The 19,452-nt window shown below is 39.1% G+C and overlaps 1 protein-coding gene across 4 annotated transcripts in view; it reads right to left on the bottom strand.

The window, feature by feature from the left end:
• The window catches only part of AK9 (adenylate kinase 9), a 116,849-nt gene that overhangs the window by 78,589 nt on the left and 18,808 nt on the right, over positions 1 to 19,452 (bottom strand). For all 4 annotated transcript variants that reach the window (XM_059889863.1, XM_005210829.4, XM_024996966.2 and 1 more), the window contains 6 exons: positions 18,122 to 18,310; positions 14,893 to 15,021; positions 10,249 to 10,323; positions 4,877 to 4,975; positions 2,291 to 2,430; positions 2,030 to 2,210 (listed from right to left, as the gene is read on the bottom strand). In XM_059889863.1, the coding sequence (XP_059745846.1) occupies positions 2,030 to 2,210; positions 2,291 to 2,430; positions 4,877 to 4,975; positions 10,249 to 10,323; positions 14,893 to 15,021; positions 18,122 to 18,310 (813 nt within the window). The remainder of the gene's footprint in view (positions 1 to 2,029; positions 2,211 to 2,290; positions 2,431 to 4,876; positions 4,976 to 10,248; positions 10,324 to 14,892; positions 15,022 to 18,121; positions 18,311 to 19,452) is intronic.

The raw sequence follows: 19,452 nt of genomic DNA, 5'->3' as shown, positions 1-19,452 counted from the left end.
TGAGATGAGTGCAATTGTGCAGTAGTTTGAGCATTCTTTGGTATTGCCTTTATTTGGGATTGGAATGAAAACTGACCTTTTCCAGTTCCATGGCCACTGCTGAGTTTTCCAAATTTGCTGGCATATTGAGTGCAGCACTTTCACAGCATCATCTTTCAGGATTTGGAATAGCTCAACTGGAATTCCATCACCTCCACTAGCTTTGTTCATAGTGATGCTTTCTAAGGCCCACTTGACTTCACATTCCAGAATGTCTGGCTCTAGGTGAGTGATCACACCATCGTGATTATCTGGGTCATGAAGATCTTTTTTGTACAGTTCTGTGTATTCTTGCCACCTCTTCTTAATATCTTCTGCTTCTGTTAGGTCCATACCATTTCTGTCCTTTATCGAGCCCATCTTTGCATGAAATGTTCCCTTCGTATCTCTAATTTTCTTGAAGAGATCTCTAGTCTTTCCCATTCTGTTGTTCTCCTCTATTTCTTTGCATTGATCGCTGAAGAAGGCTTTCTTATCTCTTCTTGCTATTCTTTGGAACTCTGCATTCAGATGCTTATATCTTTCCTTTTCTCCTTTGCTTTTGGCTTCTCTTCTTTTCACAGCTATTTGTAAGGCCTCCCCAGACAGCCATTTTGCTTTTTTGCATTTCTTTTCCATGGGGATGGTCTTGATCCCTGTCTCCTGTACAATGTCACGAATCTCATTCCATAGTTCATCAGGCACTCTATCTATCAGATCTAGGCCCTTAAATTTATTTCTCACTTCCACTGTATAATCATAAGGGATTTGATTTAGGTCACACCCGAATGGTCTAGTGGTTTTCCCTACTTTCTTCAATTTAAGTCTGAATTTGGTAATAAGGAGTTCATGATCTGAGCCACAGTCAGCTCCTGGTCTTGTTTTTGCTGACTGTATAGAGCTTCTCCATCTTTGGCTGCAAAGAATATGATCAATCTGATTTCAGTGTTGACCATCTGGTGATGTCCATGTGTAGAGTCTTCTCTTGTGTTGTTGGAAGAGGGTGTTTGCTATGACCAGTGCATTTTCTTGGCAGAACTCTATTAGTCTTTGCCCTGCTTCATTCCGTATTCCAAGGCCAAATTTGCCTGTTACTCCAGGAGTTTCTTGACTTCCTACTTTTGCATTCCAGTCCCCTATAATGAAAAGGACATCTTTTTTGGGTGTTAGTTCTAAAAGGTCTTGTAGGTCTTCATAGAACCGTTCAACTTCAGCTTCTTCAGCATTACTGGTTGGGGCATAGACTTGGATTACTGTGATATTGAATGGTTTGCCTTGGAAACGAACAGAGATCATTCTGTTGTTTTTGAGATTGCATCCAAGTACTGCATTTCAGACTCTTTTGTTGACCATGATGGCTACTCTATTTCTTCTGAGGGATTCCTGCCTGCAGTAGTAGATATAATGGTCATCTGAGTTAAATTCACCCATTCCAGTCCATTTCAGTTCGCTGATTCCTAGAATGTCGACATTCACTCTTGCCATCTCTTGTTTGACCACTTCCAATTTGCCTTGATTCATGGACCTGACATTCCAGGTTCCTATGCAATATTGCTCTTTACAGCATTGGACCTTGCTTCTATCACCAGTCACATCCACAACTGGGTATTGTTTTTGCTTTGGCTCCATCTCTTCATTCTTTCTGGAGTTATTTCTCCACTGATCTCCAGTAGCATATTGGGCACCTACTGACCTGGGGAGTTCCTCTTTCAGTATCCTATCATTTTGCCTTCGACTTAATGACTTACTTTAAATGAATTATATTATGGTACATTTTTCATTTAAGAAGTGAAAAGGCAAAGCAGAACAGTAGAAAATATTTATAATGTCTATAACAAAAATTTGTATGTATACAACATAAGGAACTCCTGCCAATAATGATGCAATAAAGTTGGAATGAGCAAGAAGCTTGAACAAACACTTCTAAAAGAGAACACATGAATAACATATAAAAAATGTTGAACCTCATTAGTCATAAGGGAAATGCAAATTGAATCAGCTAAGTAGTTACCTTTCCTTTGTAATGTTTTGCAAGCAAATTGCTAAGTGTTGTTTTCCCTGAAGACTGAGGTCCAAATATGAATACTTTAAATGGTGGTGCTGGCATAGGTGGAATAAGATAGGGACGTGGGTTCAATAGAAATGTTTTTAATGCCTCTTCTGATGAAAGACAGTACATTTTACCTAGAAAACTAAAAATATGTCATTATCATAAACAACTGAAAAGAAGTATGGGCACATTTTAAAATTAAATTCTGAAAATCTTACCTACCTCACAGAAAAATCTGGCAATCCTTGAAAAATGTTACCTTCTTTTAAAGTCACAGGACATGTACGTCCCCATCGGCTTCTCTGCCATCTATATCTTGGTGCAATAAGTTTATAAGATGCGAGAGTACGGAACAGCTCATCCTGTTAGTAACAAACATTAAACGTGTGGGCATAAGTTTTGCTGAAATTCACATTATTATTTCATTTGTTATTTGACCATGCTCTACTATTTAAGAAATAATTAAGACAGGATTTTTTTTTCTTAATTGCAGCCATCTGCACTTGTCCAACATTTACTTAGATAAATAGTTTTCATTTCTGTTTTAAGACCTTGTTTAAATTTTACCAAGTATTTTCTGTTGTAGGTTAGAATGAGCATAAGGTGGATAAAGGGTTTTCTATAATCTATTTCAGGAAAGTTGGAAAAATTCTTATTGAAAAGGTTTGAAAATAGTTACTTTAGTTAATTTACCTAAGTTTTAAAATAGTAAGATGCCATAGGCATATTTGTATTGACTTAGCTCTTTCATTTTTCTTAAATATAAAGTTTCCCTCAGTAATCTTCCATTTATCACCTCCCAAGAAGTTAAGAACCACTGTTGCAGCATCAGAGAGCAAAGAGGCATGCTGGTTGTGGGGATCCTGCCTGGATGTCCCCAGTTGTAGGCTGCAAGAAGCTAAACTTGAAGGAAACTGTCAATGCTTAGGCGAGCTGTAGGAGACTGAGAACTTTGTCAGTGGGGTACACTGGGCTACACCCTTCTCCATGAATCAACAGACAGTGAGCTAGGGACTGAAAGTGAAAGTCGCTCTGTTGAGTCTGACTCTTTGCGACCCCACGGATTATACAGTCCTTGGAATTCTCCAGACCAGAATACTGGAGTGGGTAGCCTTTCCCTTGGTACACAGTTAAGTCAGGAAGCAGCTGCTTTTTCCTCACTATCCCTATTTCCTGTCCAAACTTGGGAAAAGTGTTTGGATAGCTGACCATGCTCCCCTCTCAAGTCTCTGGGCCATGTATCTATTGGGGCAATGAGAAGATAATCTTTCAGATGACTTTGATATCACAGCCTTAAAAAAGATCAGGACTGCCTCTGGTTAAACAAGGCAGACTAGCACACGCATTTGGGTTTGCTGATTTCCTAAAACCTTGCGGAAATCACAGCAGAATTCATTTCATGAGAAATGGACAGAGGAACAGGAGAGAAAGACCAGAAGAGCTGACAGCTGGGCAGTTGCAGCTAAATACTTCCGTAAACTAAAAAGCAGGTGGACTAGTGGTAACTGAGGTCAGAGGAAAGTGAAAGCTCAGTGTCTGTGGTGGCAGGGAGGGTGATGGAGGATGGGCTGAGGACAAGAAGCAGCAAGTCAAGTTCCCGAAAGGCTCAGGACCTGACAGCAGGCACCTCTGAAGAGGAGGAATGGACAGCAGAAGACAGGATTGGCTGAGAATCTTTAAGAGGAGGTTCTAGTGGCCAGGGCTGCACCCCACTTCACTTAGTCAGCCATTGCCTCTTCAGAAGACCTCAGCCAAAAGACTGGATGCTTCCCTTTGGGAGAGGCTGAACCAAAAGAGGAGAAAGATTAAGCCCATTTGGCTTTTCCTTGTGAAACTACCCTCCACTAGCCCTCTCCCTCTCTAGCGCCCTCCTCTCCTGCGGTTCACTCTTCCAGGGCCTCTCAGGCTCATTCTCATTCTTTTCCCGCGAGAAGTTGAGAACTAGCCACTGTGGCCTGCCGCCCACCATGCTCGGAGCTGCAGCAGTGCCCAGAGCTGCCCTATCCTGGCTTGCATCCTCCTCCATGCCATCATCCTTTCCCTGACGCCGAGACCCCGGGGTCTGCAGGCTGAAAGAACCTCCAGGTTTTCTGAATACTTTAAATTTTTCCTTCAATGATGACCTAGAAGAAGAGGCTCAGTACAGAGCCTCTGTGTGCATCAGGCCCACCTTTCCTCCTCTTCAGTATCAATTCGTGTTACCTATTCCCAGCTATGTTCACCCATTAAAATCTAGGGATTACACAGTACAGGAAAACAAAATGATCTCTATCCTTAAAGATCATTTTATTTGAATTATAATACCTACTTATGATTCTGGCATTAGTTGTTTAATTCCTATTTTTTTAAAAAGGCGAATCTAAACTTCCCAGAATAGATTAAGTCCTCCAGCTAAAAAGTCCTGGTGGCTCTTTTAGCACTCGGCAATTTATAAGTTGAGGACCGTCACATCCACATTACGTCACTTTAGTAGTTATTTTAAAAACTGGTTGAATGATGGAGGGAATGAACAAATATTTAGAGAATTGAGGGCTGTTGTGTCTTTAGTGTTGCGATTTTTTAAAACTAAACTTGGGTTTCTTTATTTCTTATTATACTTATGAAATTGTTCTGATTTATTGTCTTTCTTTGTTTCAAAACTTCTGTTTAGTGTTTACAAGGATATTGTGCCAATATTATAGCTTCTGAAAAATCAAATCTATTTTTATAAAAGGTATTCTGAGATCCCTTTAAACCTTGAAAGGATACAAATTAAGGGTGCAACATAAAGGGGAAGGGTAGACTTTCAAACAGTTAAAGGTAACTTACATTTTCCATTGTGTCATTAATATCTTCCTCTGTACTCTGAAGTTTGGTTATAACAGCTGCTCTTTTTAGGTTTAGATATTTAAGTCGATCCATAACCGTCTAAATTTAAAGGAGAAGTCTTTTTAATACATTGGCATTTGAACATTTCAAATATTTTGAAAAAGTCATGTGCTCATGAGCAGAATATTTACTTGTTCTTCCTGGCTTCTGGTAGACTGCTGGCAATTTTTAGTGTTGCTTGGCTTGTAGTTGCATCACTCCAATCTCTGCCTCTATTGTGAGCCATTTTCTCCCTGCATTCATAAATCTCTTAAAAGGATGCCAGCCACATTGGATTAGGGCCCATCCTAATTCACTGTGGCCTCATCTTAACTTAATTACATCTGAAAAGATCCTATTTCCAAATAAGGTCACACTTATAGGTATTGAAGTTTAGCTCCTCAATATTATCTTTTTTTGGGGAAACAATTCAATCCACTAGAGTCTGCCCTTTGGTCCTCAAATAGTCATGCCCTTTGAGGTCTAACACTGTGGGAGGTCTTCAGGCAGAGGGAAGAAGGCAGCCATGTAAAGATGGAAGCAGATGTTAGCATTAGCTACCACAAGCCAAGTGGTGCCTGGTGTTACCAGAAGCTGCAAGAGGCAACGATGGATCCCCACTTAGAGGCTTTGAATGGAGTGAAGCTCTGCCAATACCTCGATATTAGACTTCTAGCCTCTAGAACTGTAATAAATATCTGTCATTGTAAAATACCTAGTTTGCAGTACTTTGTTATGGAAGCACTAAGAAACTAATATACTATGTAGAAGACTATGAAACAGAGTCTGAGATGAGAGATGGTAAGATAGACAAGGTCCTGATGGAGTATTGCAATCTATGGTAGATTGTATTGTTTATTCACAATCCATTCTTTCCTCCTTTCCCTTGTTAATGTCCTAGTTTATGTGAGAATACTTAGTTCATTGGTATTGAGCTTCTCCATGTAACTTGTTCTGGCCAATGAACTGTAGGCAGAAGTACCAGGGTGCCAGTGCCAGCTGGGGCCTTAACAATCTTGGTGAATTTCAACCAGGCCTGGTGGAACTTCTGCCCTTTCCCTTGAGGAAAGTATCTCCCAGGTTGTAAAAAGTAGTCAAATTCTGAATGTATTTTGAAGAAGAAAAAGCCTGCTGTGTATGCTGACAGGTTGGTTGTTGGATGTGAGAAAAAGAGCGGCTGGAAGGACGGATGTGGCATTTACTGAGAGGGGAAATCTCTGGGAGGACTGTCTTTGGGGCAAGATGGTGGTGATGGTGGACCAGAATTTGTTGAAAATACTTTACTTTATGTATTTGGCTGTGCTGGGTCTTAGTTGTGGCACGTGGGATCTTCAGTCTTCCTTGCAGCATGTGGGATCTTTAGTTCCTGCATTCTAACTTAGTTGTGGCATGTAGGATCTAGTTCCCTGGTCAGTTCAGTTCAGTCACTCAGTTGTGTCCGACTCTTTGTGACCCCATGAACTGCAGCACTCCAGGCCTCCCTGTCCATCACCAACTCCCGGATATCACCCAAACTCATGTCAATTGAGTTGGTGATGCCATCCAACCATTTCATCATCTGTCATCCCCTTCTCCTCCTGCCCTCAATTTTTCCCAGCATCAGGGTCTTTTCCAATGAGTCAGCTCTTCTCATCAGGTGGCCAAAGTATTGGAGTTTCAGCCTCAACATCAGTCCTTCCAATGAACACCCAGGACTGATCTCCTTTAGGATGGACTGGTTGGATCTCCTTGCAGTCCAAGGGACTCTCAAGAGTCTTCTCCAACACCACAGTTCAAAAGCATCAATTCTTCAGCACTCAGCTTTCGTTATAGTCCAACTGTCACATCCATACATGACTACTGGAAAAACCATAGCCTTGACTAGACAGACTTTGTTGACAAAATAATGTTTCTGCTTTTTAATATGCTGTCTAGGTTGGTCACAACTTTCCTTCTAAGGAATAAGCATCTTTTAATTTCATGGCTGCAATCACCATCTGCAGTGATTTTGGAACCCCCAAAAATAAAGTCAGCCACTGTTCCACTCTTTCCCCACCTATTTGCCATGAAGTGATGGGACCAGGTGCCATGATCTTAGTTTTCTGAATGCTGAGCTTTAAGCCAACTTTTTCACTCTCCTCTTTCACTTTCATCAAGAGGCTCTTTAGTTCTTCTTCACTTTCTGCCATAAGGGTGGTGTCATCTGCATATCTGAGGTTATTGATACTTCTCCCAGCAATCTTGATTCCAGCTTGTGCTTCTTCCAGCCCAGCGTTTCTCATGATGTACTCTGCATATAAGTTAAATGAGCAGGGTGACAATATACAGCCTTGACATACACTTTCCCCAATTTGGAACCAGTCTGTAATTTCATGTCTGGTTCTAACTGTTGCTTCTTGACTTGCATACAGATTTCTCAGGAGGCAGGTAAAGTGGTCAGGTATTCCCATCTTTCAGAATTTTTCACAGTTTGTTGTGATCTACACAGTCAAAGGCTTTAGTGTAGTCAATGAACCAGAATTACATGTTCTTCTGGAATTCTCTTGGTTTTTTCTATGATCCCATGGATGGTTGCAATTTGATCTCTGGTTCCTCTGCCTTTTCTAAATCTAGCTTGTACAAATGGAAATTCTCAGTTCACATACTGTTGAAGTCTAGCTTGGAAGATTTTGAGCATGACATTGTTAGCATGTGAAATGAGTGCAACTATGTGGTAGTTTGAACATTCTTTGGTATTGCCCTTCTTTGGGATTGGAATGAAAACTGACTTTTTCCAGTCCTTTGGCCACTGCTGAGTTTTCCAAATTTGCTGGCATATTGAGTGTGGCACTTTAACAGCATTTTCTTTTGGGATTTGAAATAGTTCAACTGGAATTCCATCACCTCTACTAGCTTTGTTTGTAGTGATGCTTCCTAAGGTCCACTTGACTTTGCACTCCAGGATGTCTGGCTCTAAGTAAGTGATCACACCATTGTGGTTATCCAGGTGACTAAGATCTTTTTTTGTACAGTTCTTCTGTGTATTCTTGCCACCTCTTCTTAATATCTTCTGCTTCTGTTAAGTCCATACCTTTTCTGTCCTTTATTGTACACATCTTTGCATAAAATATTCCCTTGGTATCTTCAATTTTCTTGAAGAGATATCTAGTCTTTCCCATCCTATTGTTTTCCTCTCTCTCTTTGCATTGTTCAGTTAGGAAGGCTTTATCTCTTTGCTATTCTTTGGAACTCTGCATTCAGATGGGAATCTCTCTCCTTTTCTTCTTTGCCTTTCGCTTCTCTTCTTAGATATTTGTAAGGCCTCCTCAGACAACCATTTTGTCTTTTTGCATTTCTTTTTCTTGGGAAGTTTTAGATCACTGCCTCCTGTACAATGTTATGAACCTCCATCCATAGTTCTTCAGGCACTCTATCAGATCTAATCCCTTGAATCTATTTGCCACTTCCACTATATAATCATAAGGGATTTGATTTAAATCATACCTGAATGGCCTAGTGTTCTTCCCTACTGTCTTCAATATAAGTCTGACTTTTGCAATAAGGAGTTCATGATCTGAGCCACAGTCAGCTCCTGGTCTTATTTTTGCTGACTGTATAGAGCTTCTCCATTTTCAGCTGCAAAGAGTATAGTCAACCTGATTTCGGTATTGACCATCTGGTGATGTCCATGTGTAGAGTCATCTCTTGTGTTGTTGGGAGAAGATGTTTGCTATGACCAGTGAGTTCTCTTGGCAAAACTCTGTTAGCTTTTGTCCTGCTTCATTTTGTACTCCAAAGCCAAACTTAGCTGCTACTCCAGGTATCTCTTGACTTCCTACTTTTGCATTCTGGTCCCCAGTGATGAAAAGGATATCTTTTTTAGCATTAGTCCTGCTGCTGCTGCAAAGTCACTTCAGTGGTGTCCCACTCTGTGCGACCCCAGAGACAGCAGCCCGCCAGACTCCCCCATCCCTGGGATTCTCCAGGCAAGAACGCTGGAGTGGGTTGCCATTTCCTTCTCCAATGCATGAAAGTGAGAAGTGAAAGTGAAGTCACTCAGTAGTGTCTGACTCTTAGCGACCCCATGGACTGCAGCCCACCAGGCTCCTCCGCCCATGGGATTTTCCAGGCAAGAGTACTGGAGTGGGGTGCCATTGCTTTCTCTGGTGTTAGTCCTAGAAGATTTTAAATGTCTTCATAGAACTGTTCAACTTCAGCTTCTTCAGCATTAGTGGTTGGAGCATAGATTTGGATTACTATGATACTGAATGGTTTGCCTTGGAAACAAACTGAGATCATTCTGCCATTTTTGAGATTGCGTCCAAGTACTGCATTTCAGACTCTTTTGTTGACTGTGAGGGCTATTCCATTTCTTCTAAGGGATTCTTGCCCACATCAGTAGATTTAATGGTCATCTGAATTAAATTCGCCCATTCCCATCCATTCCCATCCCGACACAACTGAGCGACCAACACATCCATTGTATGAATATACATTTTATTTATCCATTCATCAGTTGTTAGACATTGGGGTTGTTTCTACCTTCTGGCTATTGTGAATAGTGCTGCTATGAATATTCACATACAGATTTTCATTTAAACACCTGTATTCAGTTATTTTGGGCATATACCTAGGAGTTAAATTGCTGATTCATATGGTAACTCCATATTTAACCTTTTGAGGAACTGCCAAACTTTTTTCCAAAGTGGCCACACCATTTGCAGTCCTACCAACAATGTATGTTGGCCTTTGCTCGTGGCTCAGCAGTGCAGGAGATTGTAATGCAAGAGACTCCAGTTTGATCCCAAGGTTAGGAAGATCCCCTGGAGAAGGAAATGGCAACCCACTCCAGTATTCTTGTCCAGGAAATCCCATGGACAGAGGAGCCTGGCAGGCTACAGTCCATGGAGTTGTAAGAGTTGGACATGATTTAATGGCACTACCACACAGTGTATGAATGTTCTGATTTTTCTACATCCTCACCAACATTTGTTATTCATTATCTGTTTTTTTGTTTTTCTTTTTAATTTTAGCCATCTTAGTGGATTTGAAGTGATATCTCCTTACAGCTTTGGTTTGCATTTCCCTATTACTCATGTTAAGCATTGTATCATGTGTTTATGGCTCTTATCTGCTTTTACTCTTTTTCAAGATACTTTTTGTCACACAGAGGTTTTAAATTCAAATGTAGTTTTGATTTAAATATGGACAGATGAATAAATATCATATCAAATTTTAAGTGTCAAAATGAATTTTTCAAAAATAAATGGTATTCAAAATGTAAATCTATTTCTGATACGAAAATAAGTATCATTCAGTCAATACTTTTTTGATTTTCCAAACTGTGACATATTCTTACTGAGCATTGCACTTACCATGAACAGCTCCTCTGGGGGCTTATTTCCATCTAGCTCAATGAGATACTGGGAATCATGTTCAGCCATTACTTCCTGCAGATAATCAAAAAGAAGCCTTATCATTCAGGATCATTGGCAAAAGTTCAGTCTTCATATACCATGAAGAAATCTTAAATGCTAAATTATTTGCTATATACATGACATACTGGATGTTATTTTCAGTGCTCAGGAGAACTTTTACAAAAGCCTAAACTAGTCATACCATGAATTCTGCTCTTTCTGTTTCTTCTGTTTTTCTCTACAGTGAAGCCAGGCTTTCCCAACAGAGATGTTTGGGGGCATCCATCTCTCTGCATATATTCATAGAATAATTTCTGCCAAACTGCTAGATGAAGAATGGCTTTGGTTTGTTTCACTTTTTATTCCCCTGGCTGTGGGTGATGTTCAGTATCTAGAAATCCATCTCTGTAAACTACTGAACCATAACCTCTGTGCATTTTGTTAGACCTTTCTTTTCCTTAACATTCATGAAAAGTCTTTAACCTTTATCTGCCATATGGTTTGCAAATGTTTTACCTGACTATGATTTATCATTTGACTTTGTTTATGGTATCTTTTGTATTATAAAATATATTTATGATTAAATCTGTTATCATTGTTTCTGGATTTCCTTTCTTCTTTAAATTAGATTTTTCTGTATCTCAAGATTATATTAATATTCTTGTAAATTTTCTTCCATTCACAGAAAGTAGGGATGGTGGAGAGATAAGATCCATCTCTACCCTTCCTCAAAGACTCAGATAAGATCCATCTCCATCTTTTTTCATGGTTTCCATAAGACCCTTATTTACCTGCCTCCATAAAACCCTAGCCCCTCTCTTTGATAAAGTCTTCATTAGTGAATATTTTCCCTGTTGCCACAGTCTGAACAAAATCACCTACTTAAATGTCCAGTACATTTTGTCTTCCATAATACTGTGCAAGGTTAGGTTCTAAGTGTTTCTCTACTTCTAGACAGAAGAACCATTATGCCTGCATTGTTTAACCATAAATTTAGTTCAGTCACTCAGTCTTGTCCAACTCTTTGCAACCCCACGGACTGCAGTACATCAGGCCTCCCTGTCCATCACCAACTCCCGGAGTTTCCTCAAACTCATTTCCACTGAGTTGGTGATGCCATCCAAACATCTCATCTTCTGTTGTCCCCTTCTCCTCCTGCCTTCAATCTTTCCCACCATCAGGGTCTTTTCAAATGAGTCAGTTCTTTGCATCAGGTGGCCAAAGTACTGGAGTTTCAACTTTAGCGTCCGTCCTTCCAATGCATATTCAGGACTGATTTCCTTTAGAATGGACTGGTTTGATCTCCTTGCTGTCCAAGGGATTCTCAAGAGCCTTCTCCAACACCACAGTTCAAAAGCATCAATTCTTCGAGTAGAATCCAAGAATCCAACCATAAATTACGATGTTCTAAACAAGGATGTACATCATGCTTTTCTGCATTTCAGATACTTTCCTTAAACTAGATTCTTTTTATCTAATAGTCTTTTTACCTTAAATTAAAATTTTTTTTTTTTTTGCTTTACCACACAGCATGTGGTGTCTTAGTACCCTGACCAGGGATCAAACCCACAACCTCTGCAGTGGAATCTCAAAGTCTTAACCACTAGACCACCAGGGAAGTCCTAAGCTAGGTTCTTCAGAATGAAGTTAGTATACTAAGTCTAAAGGTATGAAGACTCTTAAGGATAAAGACACAAACACCGGGTCAGACCAGTAGTCAAGCTGGGATTTGAAGACAGGCAAGAATGAAGACGTGGCCTTGGATTACTCCTGAAGCAGGATAGAAGCCAGACACTGATGCAGTTACTTTGCTCCTGCTTGCTTTCCTCATGTCTTTTAGAGGAATACTGAATTTTGGTGGTCTTGGCCTCCCAAGTGAATCCACATCTCAGCCAGATCAGAGGAGACTAGAATTGTAGGCTCCTGCCTTTCAAGGCTCTTCCCGACCTCCCTCCACATATATCAGCACTCTGAAATTACCATAGAAGGCAAGCTATACACTAGACTTGAAGTCTAGGTTCTTGGCCTAGAAATTTTTGTCTGAGCAGTCAGTTCTTATCTATGCTTTGCTGCAGGGCCTAGTAATTTTCCACTTCTGTGCTTTTCTCAGGCAAGCTATCTAAAAACCACCATACTAATTTATATTCCTTTCAGCAGGGTATAGAAGTGTTTACTTTACCATATGTAGTTGCTAGAATTAGGAATTCTTATTCCTTGTCCATCTTTTAAAATTTAATTGGGGAAATATTTCTTTAGCATTTAATTATTATCAGTAAAACTGAATATTTTTCTATAGACTTGTTACTCTTTTGTCATTAATTTTTGTGAATTGTCTGCTCATATTTGTTACCCATTTATTATCTGGAGGGTAAGACCTTACAGGTTTTAGAAAAATCATATCTATGATCTTTTTTTCCTACGTTTTAAAAAATTGAAGGATAGTTGATTTACAATGTTGTATTAATTTCTGCTGTATAGCAAAGTGATTGTTATATATGTATATGTATATTATTGATGCTTTTGAACTGTGCATCAGACCCTGATGCTGGGAAAGATTGAGGGCAGGAGGAGAAGGGGACAACAGAGGATGAGATGGCTGGATGGTGTCATCGACTCGACGGCCATGGGTTTGGGTGGACTCCAGGAGTTAGGGGTGGACTCCGGGAGTTAGTGATGGACAGGGAGGCCTGGTGTGCTGCGGTTCATGGGGTCGCAAAGAGTCGGAGACGACTGAGTGACGGAACTGAACTGAACTGATTATGTATATATAGACATACACATTCTTTTTTTTTAATTCTTTTCCATTGTGGTTTATCATAGGATATTGAATATAGTTCCCTGTGCTATATATTAGGACCTTGTTATTTATCCATTCTATATATATTAATGCTAATTTGCATCTGCTAACCCCAAACTTCCAATCCATCCCTCCTCTACCCACTGTCCCCTTGTCAACCATGTCTGTTCTTTATGTCTGTGAGTCTATGACCTTTCAATATATTAAAGCTTTAAATATTTTATCATAGTCGATGTGGATATTTTTCTTTTAAGTAAAGATTTTTAAAATTATGTCTAGAAATTTACATGTAATGAAATGGAAGCTGTTATTTTTCCTTTGTGACATCATCATTTGTTCAACTGAACATCTGTCAAGCATTTACCACTCGCCAGACTTTGGGCACTGCACTGAACATTGATGATGCTGGGAGTCCCTATCCTTGAAGAGACTACCTCTGCTTCCCACTCCCAACTCCCTACCCATGAATATAATTTTATAATCTTCTGAATTTGATTTTAATTATGCTGTATTCATACCCAATGCAGCAGCTCAAGGAATATGTAGAATATTTTTGTTGAAGGAGAAAGAATGTTATAGATAGACATGTAAATTACTGTTAAGAAGCTATGTTTAGAGGCCAGGGATAGAAGAGGAAGAAGGGAGGAATCAAAGTCATACATAAGGAAACAAAAATATTGAATCACTGTGCTGCATATCTGAAACTAACACAGTACTGTAAATAAATTAAAAAAATAAAACAATTTGGATCTCACTGAGGGGGTGGACAATGGGAATGAAAATGATCCACTTGTCTCTAAAAATATATAAACATTATAAAACACCATGAAACAAATTATTTTAATTTCTCCATCAGATGGGAAGAGGCAGTTTGAGGACTGTTTTTCATTTGTCTTTGTAGTTCTATTGCTTAGCATGGAATCTGGGCAAATACCATATAATAAATGTTTGTTGAATAAATCTCCAATATAAATTGGGCAGAGTCTGCCCTGGATTTTTAACCATAAAAATATGCTTTTCAATAATCATAATTTCAGTAATCATCCTTTTAAAATGCTGATTCTTTTCATTATAACTTTTCTATTATAATATATAATAGCCTTATCATATTTACAAATAACCAACTTTGAATAGGATACACAGAGAAACCAGTCTTGGATGGCTTTCTTTAGATTGTAATTTAACTAAATTAACAGTTCCTTTCAGAGTAAAAGATGCACCTTAAGTGTACATTTGTTTTTATAAACCCATACATTTTGGATTCAAAATGCTTTCACAAAACAATGCCTTAATATGGACTTTCTAATCCCCAACCATACATAAATTTCCCTAATGACTTTGAAAAAGGCAATTCATTTATCACTTTTCAGCAGCACTGTTGCTTTGTAAGAGTAAAACAATGTTGCTCTGTGAAACAGCCTTTGGAATGCAATCTTATTCTGAAAGCATTTTACCAAGCTCAAGAGGAGGAGAATGAAGCAGATAATACACACGGTGAAGAAATGTGAAAGCTATTTAACTGGGGCTAAAACACAAATAGGGCTTCCCTGGCAGCTGAGCAGTAAAGAATCTGCCTGCAATGCAGGAGATGCAGGTTTGATCCTTGGGTTGGGAAGATCCCCTGGAGGAGGAAATGACAACCCACTCCACTATTGTTGCCTGGAGAATCCGATGGACAGAGGAGCCTGGTGGGCTACAGTCCATAGGGTCACAAAGAGTTGGATGTAAACCAAAGCAACTTGGCACACGTACACGCAAAACACAAGTATCAACGTTCTTTTTTCAGCAATGTAGCTTTTTCTTACTTCTAAAGGATGAAGAATTATTTCCTTATAAAGGTTAACGATGTGTTCGATATTTTCCAAATAATCCTCAGGTCTCTGAACGAGGTGTTGAAGAACTTCAGCCACTATCTGCATTTCAGCAATAAATGCCTAAATGGAAAAGAAGTTGTGTTGAATATCTTTATGTTAATGATTACTTCATTTGCAAGTCATATCCCTCTCTCCCTATACCTGCATGCCATTTTGGGGTAAGAAGCAGGGAAAAGGAGAGATTGGAAATAGGATTTTTATTTTAGAGAGACTGAACACCCTGAAGGTCTTTTATCAGATGGAATAAAGTTTTAAATTGACTTGGATACTTACTCATTTCTTTTGACCCCCAATGAGTAGGGAAGAGTATGGGAATAACATCAGATTTTTAGAGACAAAATAAAGAAGTTGGATTTTCTCTAAGTACCTGAGCTTGTAGCTCATTCACTCATTGATTCATTCATTTATTAATAGTAAAGCTTAAGTGCCTACCCCATGCCAGACACTGTTCTAGGAGCTTGAAATATGACAGAGAACAAAACTAAGGGCTTAGGGCTTAGACAGCACACATCCCAATTGAGGAAGACAGAGCATAAACAAGTAGACAAATAGATACATCACAGGTTAGGCTGTGGTGGTAAGAGCTAAGAAGAAAGATGATGGCAGGGGAGAAGGGATGGAGAGTGATGGGGGAAGGTGGTTATGAAAGGGTTCACAGAAAAAAATGACATTTGTATCATATTTATTTCCCCGTTATTATCATCATATTTGGGCTTCCCAGGTGGTGCTAGTGGTACAGAACCCACTTGCCAATGCAGGAGACTGAGATGCAGGTTCAATCCCTGGGTTAGGAAGATCCCCAGGAGGAGGAAATGGCAATTCACTCTAGTATTCTTTCCTGGAGAATCCCATGGACAGAGGAGCCTGGTGGGCTACAGTCCATAAGGTTGCAAAGGGTCAGACATGACTGAAGCCACTTGGCACGCATGCATATATTTATTATACTAATTATGATGGTATGCTTTATTCATGTTAAAATGACACATTTTTATTCATATTTACTATGAGTTTACTTGAAATATTTACCTAGAATAGTTGCTGGTTATTTATCTAATGCCTTATTTGCACAGGGAAGATTATTTTATATTTTTAAATGGGCATTCTTACATTAATAGGTTTTTAAAATTGAGCTATAATTGACATGTAACATTACATTAGTTTCAGGTGTACAATAGAATGATTCAATACAGTTGCTCTTTGGGCAATGTGAGTCTGAACTGTGTGGATCCACTGATCGGATATTTTTCAATAGTAAATACATAATGTTACATGATCTGTGGTTGGTAGGATGCAGAACCGTGGATATACAAGGCTGACTGTAAAGTTAACTTGGATTTTCAGCTGCACAAAGGGTCAGTGCCCCAACTCTGGAGATATTTAAGGATCAAGTGGATTTGTACTTATTGTGAAATGATCATAATAAATCTAATTAACATCCATCATCATACATGCATGCGTGCATGCTAAGTCGCTTCAGTTGTGTCTGACTCTTTGCAACCCTACGGACTGTAGCCTCCCAGGGTCCTCTGTCCATGAGATTCCAGGCAAGAATCCTGGAGTGGGTTGCCATTGCCTTCTCCAGGGGATCTTCCTGACCCAGGGATTCAATCCAGGTCTTCCACATTACAGGCAGATTCTTCATTGTCTGAGCCACCAGGGAAGCCCTTCATCATACATAGTTATAGTGTTTAACTATGAAGTTAACATAACCCCTTAAAAGTTCTGCTCCTAAATGAAAGATCTTTTCATTTAAGATCTGCTCTTAAATGAAAGAACAAATGTCAAAAATTCATTTAACCCATTAGTGAGGAAATCAGCAGGATGACAGAACTGAAGTGTACATAATCACTGAAATCAGAGTGCAAAGTTTGATATCCTGCTTGACATCCTTCAGGGAAATAAAACTGTTGCCTTTGGGGTTTATCTTTTCTACTAGAGAAATGATTTGCAATGTATCCTTTTCTACATTAATGTCAGATTTAACTGAGTCTAGGCCCTAATAGAAATAGTATTTATTCATGATAATTTATAAGTTATAGAAACTATTTAAAATTATTAAACATTATAAATAAGTAAATCTATAATAGAAATCACAGGTATATTTCAATAGAGCAAGGACTGGCAAGTTATGACCTGTCTCACTCACCCCAGTGGGCTAAATCCAGCCCATTAGCTATTAACAAACTTCCTGAGTGAGTGAAAGTCACTCAGTCATGTCAGATTCTTTGCGACCCCATGACTATACAGTCCATGAAATTCTCTAGGCCAGAATACTGGAGTGGGTAGCCTTTCCCTTCTCCAGGGGAATCTTCTCAATCCAGGTCTCCTGCATTGCAGGCGGATTCTTTACCAGCTAAACAGAAGGGATGCCCAAGAATACTGGAATGGGTAACCTATCCCTTCTCCAGTGGATCTTCCTAACTCTTAGTATCAAATTTTCCTCATTAAGTCTGGTATAAGATTCTTTTGAGGTCCTGTTGCAGTATGCTTACTAGTATTGACTTTAGGATTGTTATTATACGTGAAATTGGGATATAGATTTCTTTTCATGTGCTCTCTTTGTCAGAGTTTGGAATCGAGATTATGTTAACTTCATAAATTGGATTCTACCTGGGCTACCTTCTTCCTCAAATTACATATGTTTTCTGTTGCTCTGACTCTTCACACTAGCTTGCATAGTGCTTGACACATGGCAGGTGACCAGTAACTCTCTGTTGCTATGGAATGAAGCAGATTAGCTGTCAGGATATGGAGGGACTTCCATCCTGACAAGAAGGATGACCTTAAACTTGATGACCTTTACATTCTGATTTAAAGTTCTTGAAAACATGAAATATTTTTTCTGTTTCCTCTAACTAAATCAAACCTTAAGGAAAATATAATTTTCTGTATAGAATATTCATATTCTGTCATTTAATTATAGCAATTTAAAAAAATGAAACCGATACAGCAAGCAAGGTGTTTTTTATTTCTCTTTTTAAAAATGTTAATTTATTTGGCTGCACCAGGTCTTAACTGTGGCATGTGGGATCTAGTTCCCTGATCAGGGATTGAACCCGGCCCCCTCTGCATTGGGAGTGCGGAGTTTTAACCACTGGACCGTCAGGGATAGTCCCTATAGCAAATTTTAGAAGTATAGCATTTTGTGTACGGATATTACCTCTTCTTCTTCTTGCTCTTCTTCCTCTTCCCCCTCCTCTTCTCCTTTTCCTTCCTTTTGGGCTTCTTTCTTCTTTTTCCTACGATTCTCAATGACTTCAGGATCCCACTGATCTCTTGTGTATATGTATCCTGTGGTACTGTGCTGCCTTTGCCCCGAAATTCTTTGGCATAAATCATAGTCAGGGCACTAAGGAACAACATTAATCATTACTCAAAACATTTTGAGTATGCCTTTGCTTCCTGTTCATATATTATACAATACATAAACCCCCAAATTCCTCAAAACCCTGAGCAAATGCAGTACTATAAATGGTATTTTGAATCAGATTTCATCACATGCCAAGAGAGGCACAAGATACAACTTTTATGTTATGGCAACACTTTTCTTTACCGAAAAGTAATATATGAGAAAGTTTCAGAAGCTGTAGAATAAAAGAAAGAGAGAATAACAGTAGAAAGAGCTAGAGAAGTAGAATAGAAAATCTGTTTAGTTAGCAGAGGTATACAGGAGGATTTTGTCAGATTAGTTTGCAAAGGCTGAGAATGGATGAAAATGGTGGGATAGCCACATTATTCCAACAAAAAAATATATCACATATTTATAGTATTTACTATGATATCCAGCTCTATGGATGAAGTATTTCATAAAATAGCATCAGTGAATGGGATCTGAAAGGTCATCTGGTTTAGTCTAACCTTATCATTTGCAAATGAGAAAACTGAATCTGGATAGTAAAAAAGGCCAAAACCAAAGTCTATGAGTGATTTTCTCATTTCAAGTGCTTCCATGTGTATAATATTTTACTCAGTTCTTAAACTAACGCTGTCAGAGAAGTAATACAATGTTAGGATTCAAACCATTTTCAGATCGGAGAGGGACTGCTCTGGGCAGCATCAGGTCACAGTGTCATGAGGGGAAACTGCAACCCGAGCCCAGGCCTTCTGCTCCACAGCCCACTCTCTGTAACTCATTATTAATGATAAACTAAGGTTGGGGGCTGTAAAGCCCGCTCTGAGTATTTTTCAGGATAAAAACCTCTGGATGACATTCTCCAGTAGCGGTTTTAAAACATTAGAGTGTAACTCTATACAGAGGATTATAAATAAAAGTTTCTGCTTCCCTTGTGATTTATTAAGTTTGGAGTAAGGCTCAGGCATTTTAATGAACATCCTCAGTGATTCTGATGCCAACAGTTTATGCACCACACATTTGAGAAAGGGAGCAAGAAACTTTAGAACTTTTCATGCTAATATTCTGATTGCCTCAGACTACTTCTATATGGAAATGGGATGGGAATTTATTGAGGCAAGACTTTTATTTAGGCTAAT

Source organism: Bos taurus, chromosome 9 (genome assembly GCF_002263795.3).
Source record: "Bos taurus isolate L1 Dominette 01449 registration number 42190680 breed Hereford chromosome 9, ARS-UCD2.0, whole genome shotgun sequence".
In the NCBI taxonomy this organism is placed as follows: domain Eukaryota; kingdom Metazoa; phylum Chordata; class Mammalia; order Artiodactyla; family Bovidae; genus Bos; species Bos taurus.
Note: the sequence above shows the minus strand (reverse complement) of the source record. Positions and strands in the feature narration are given on the sequence as shown.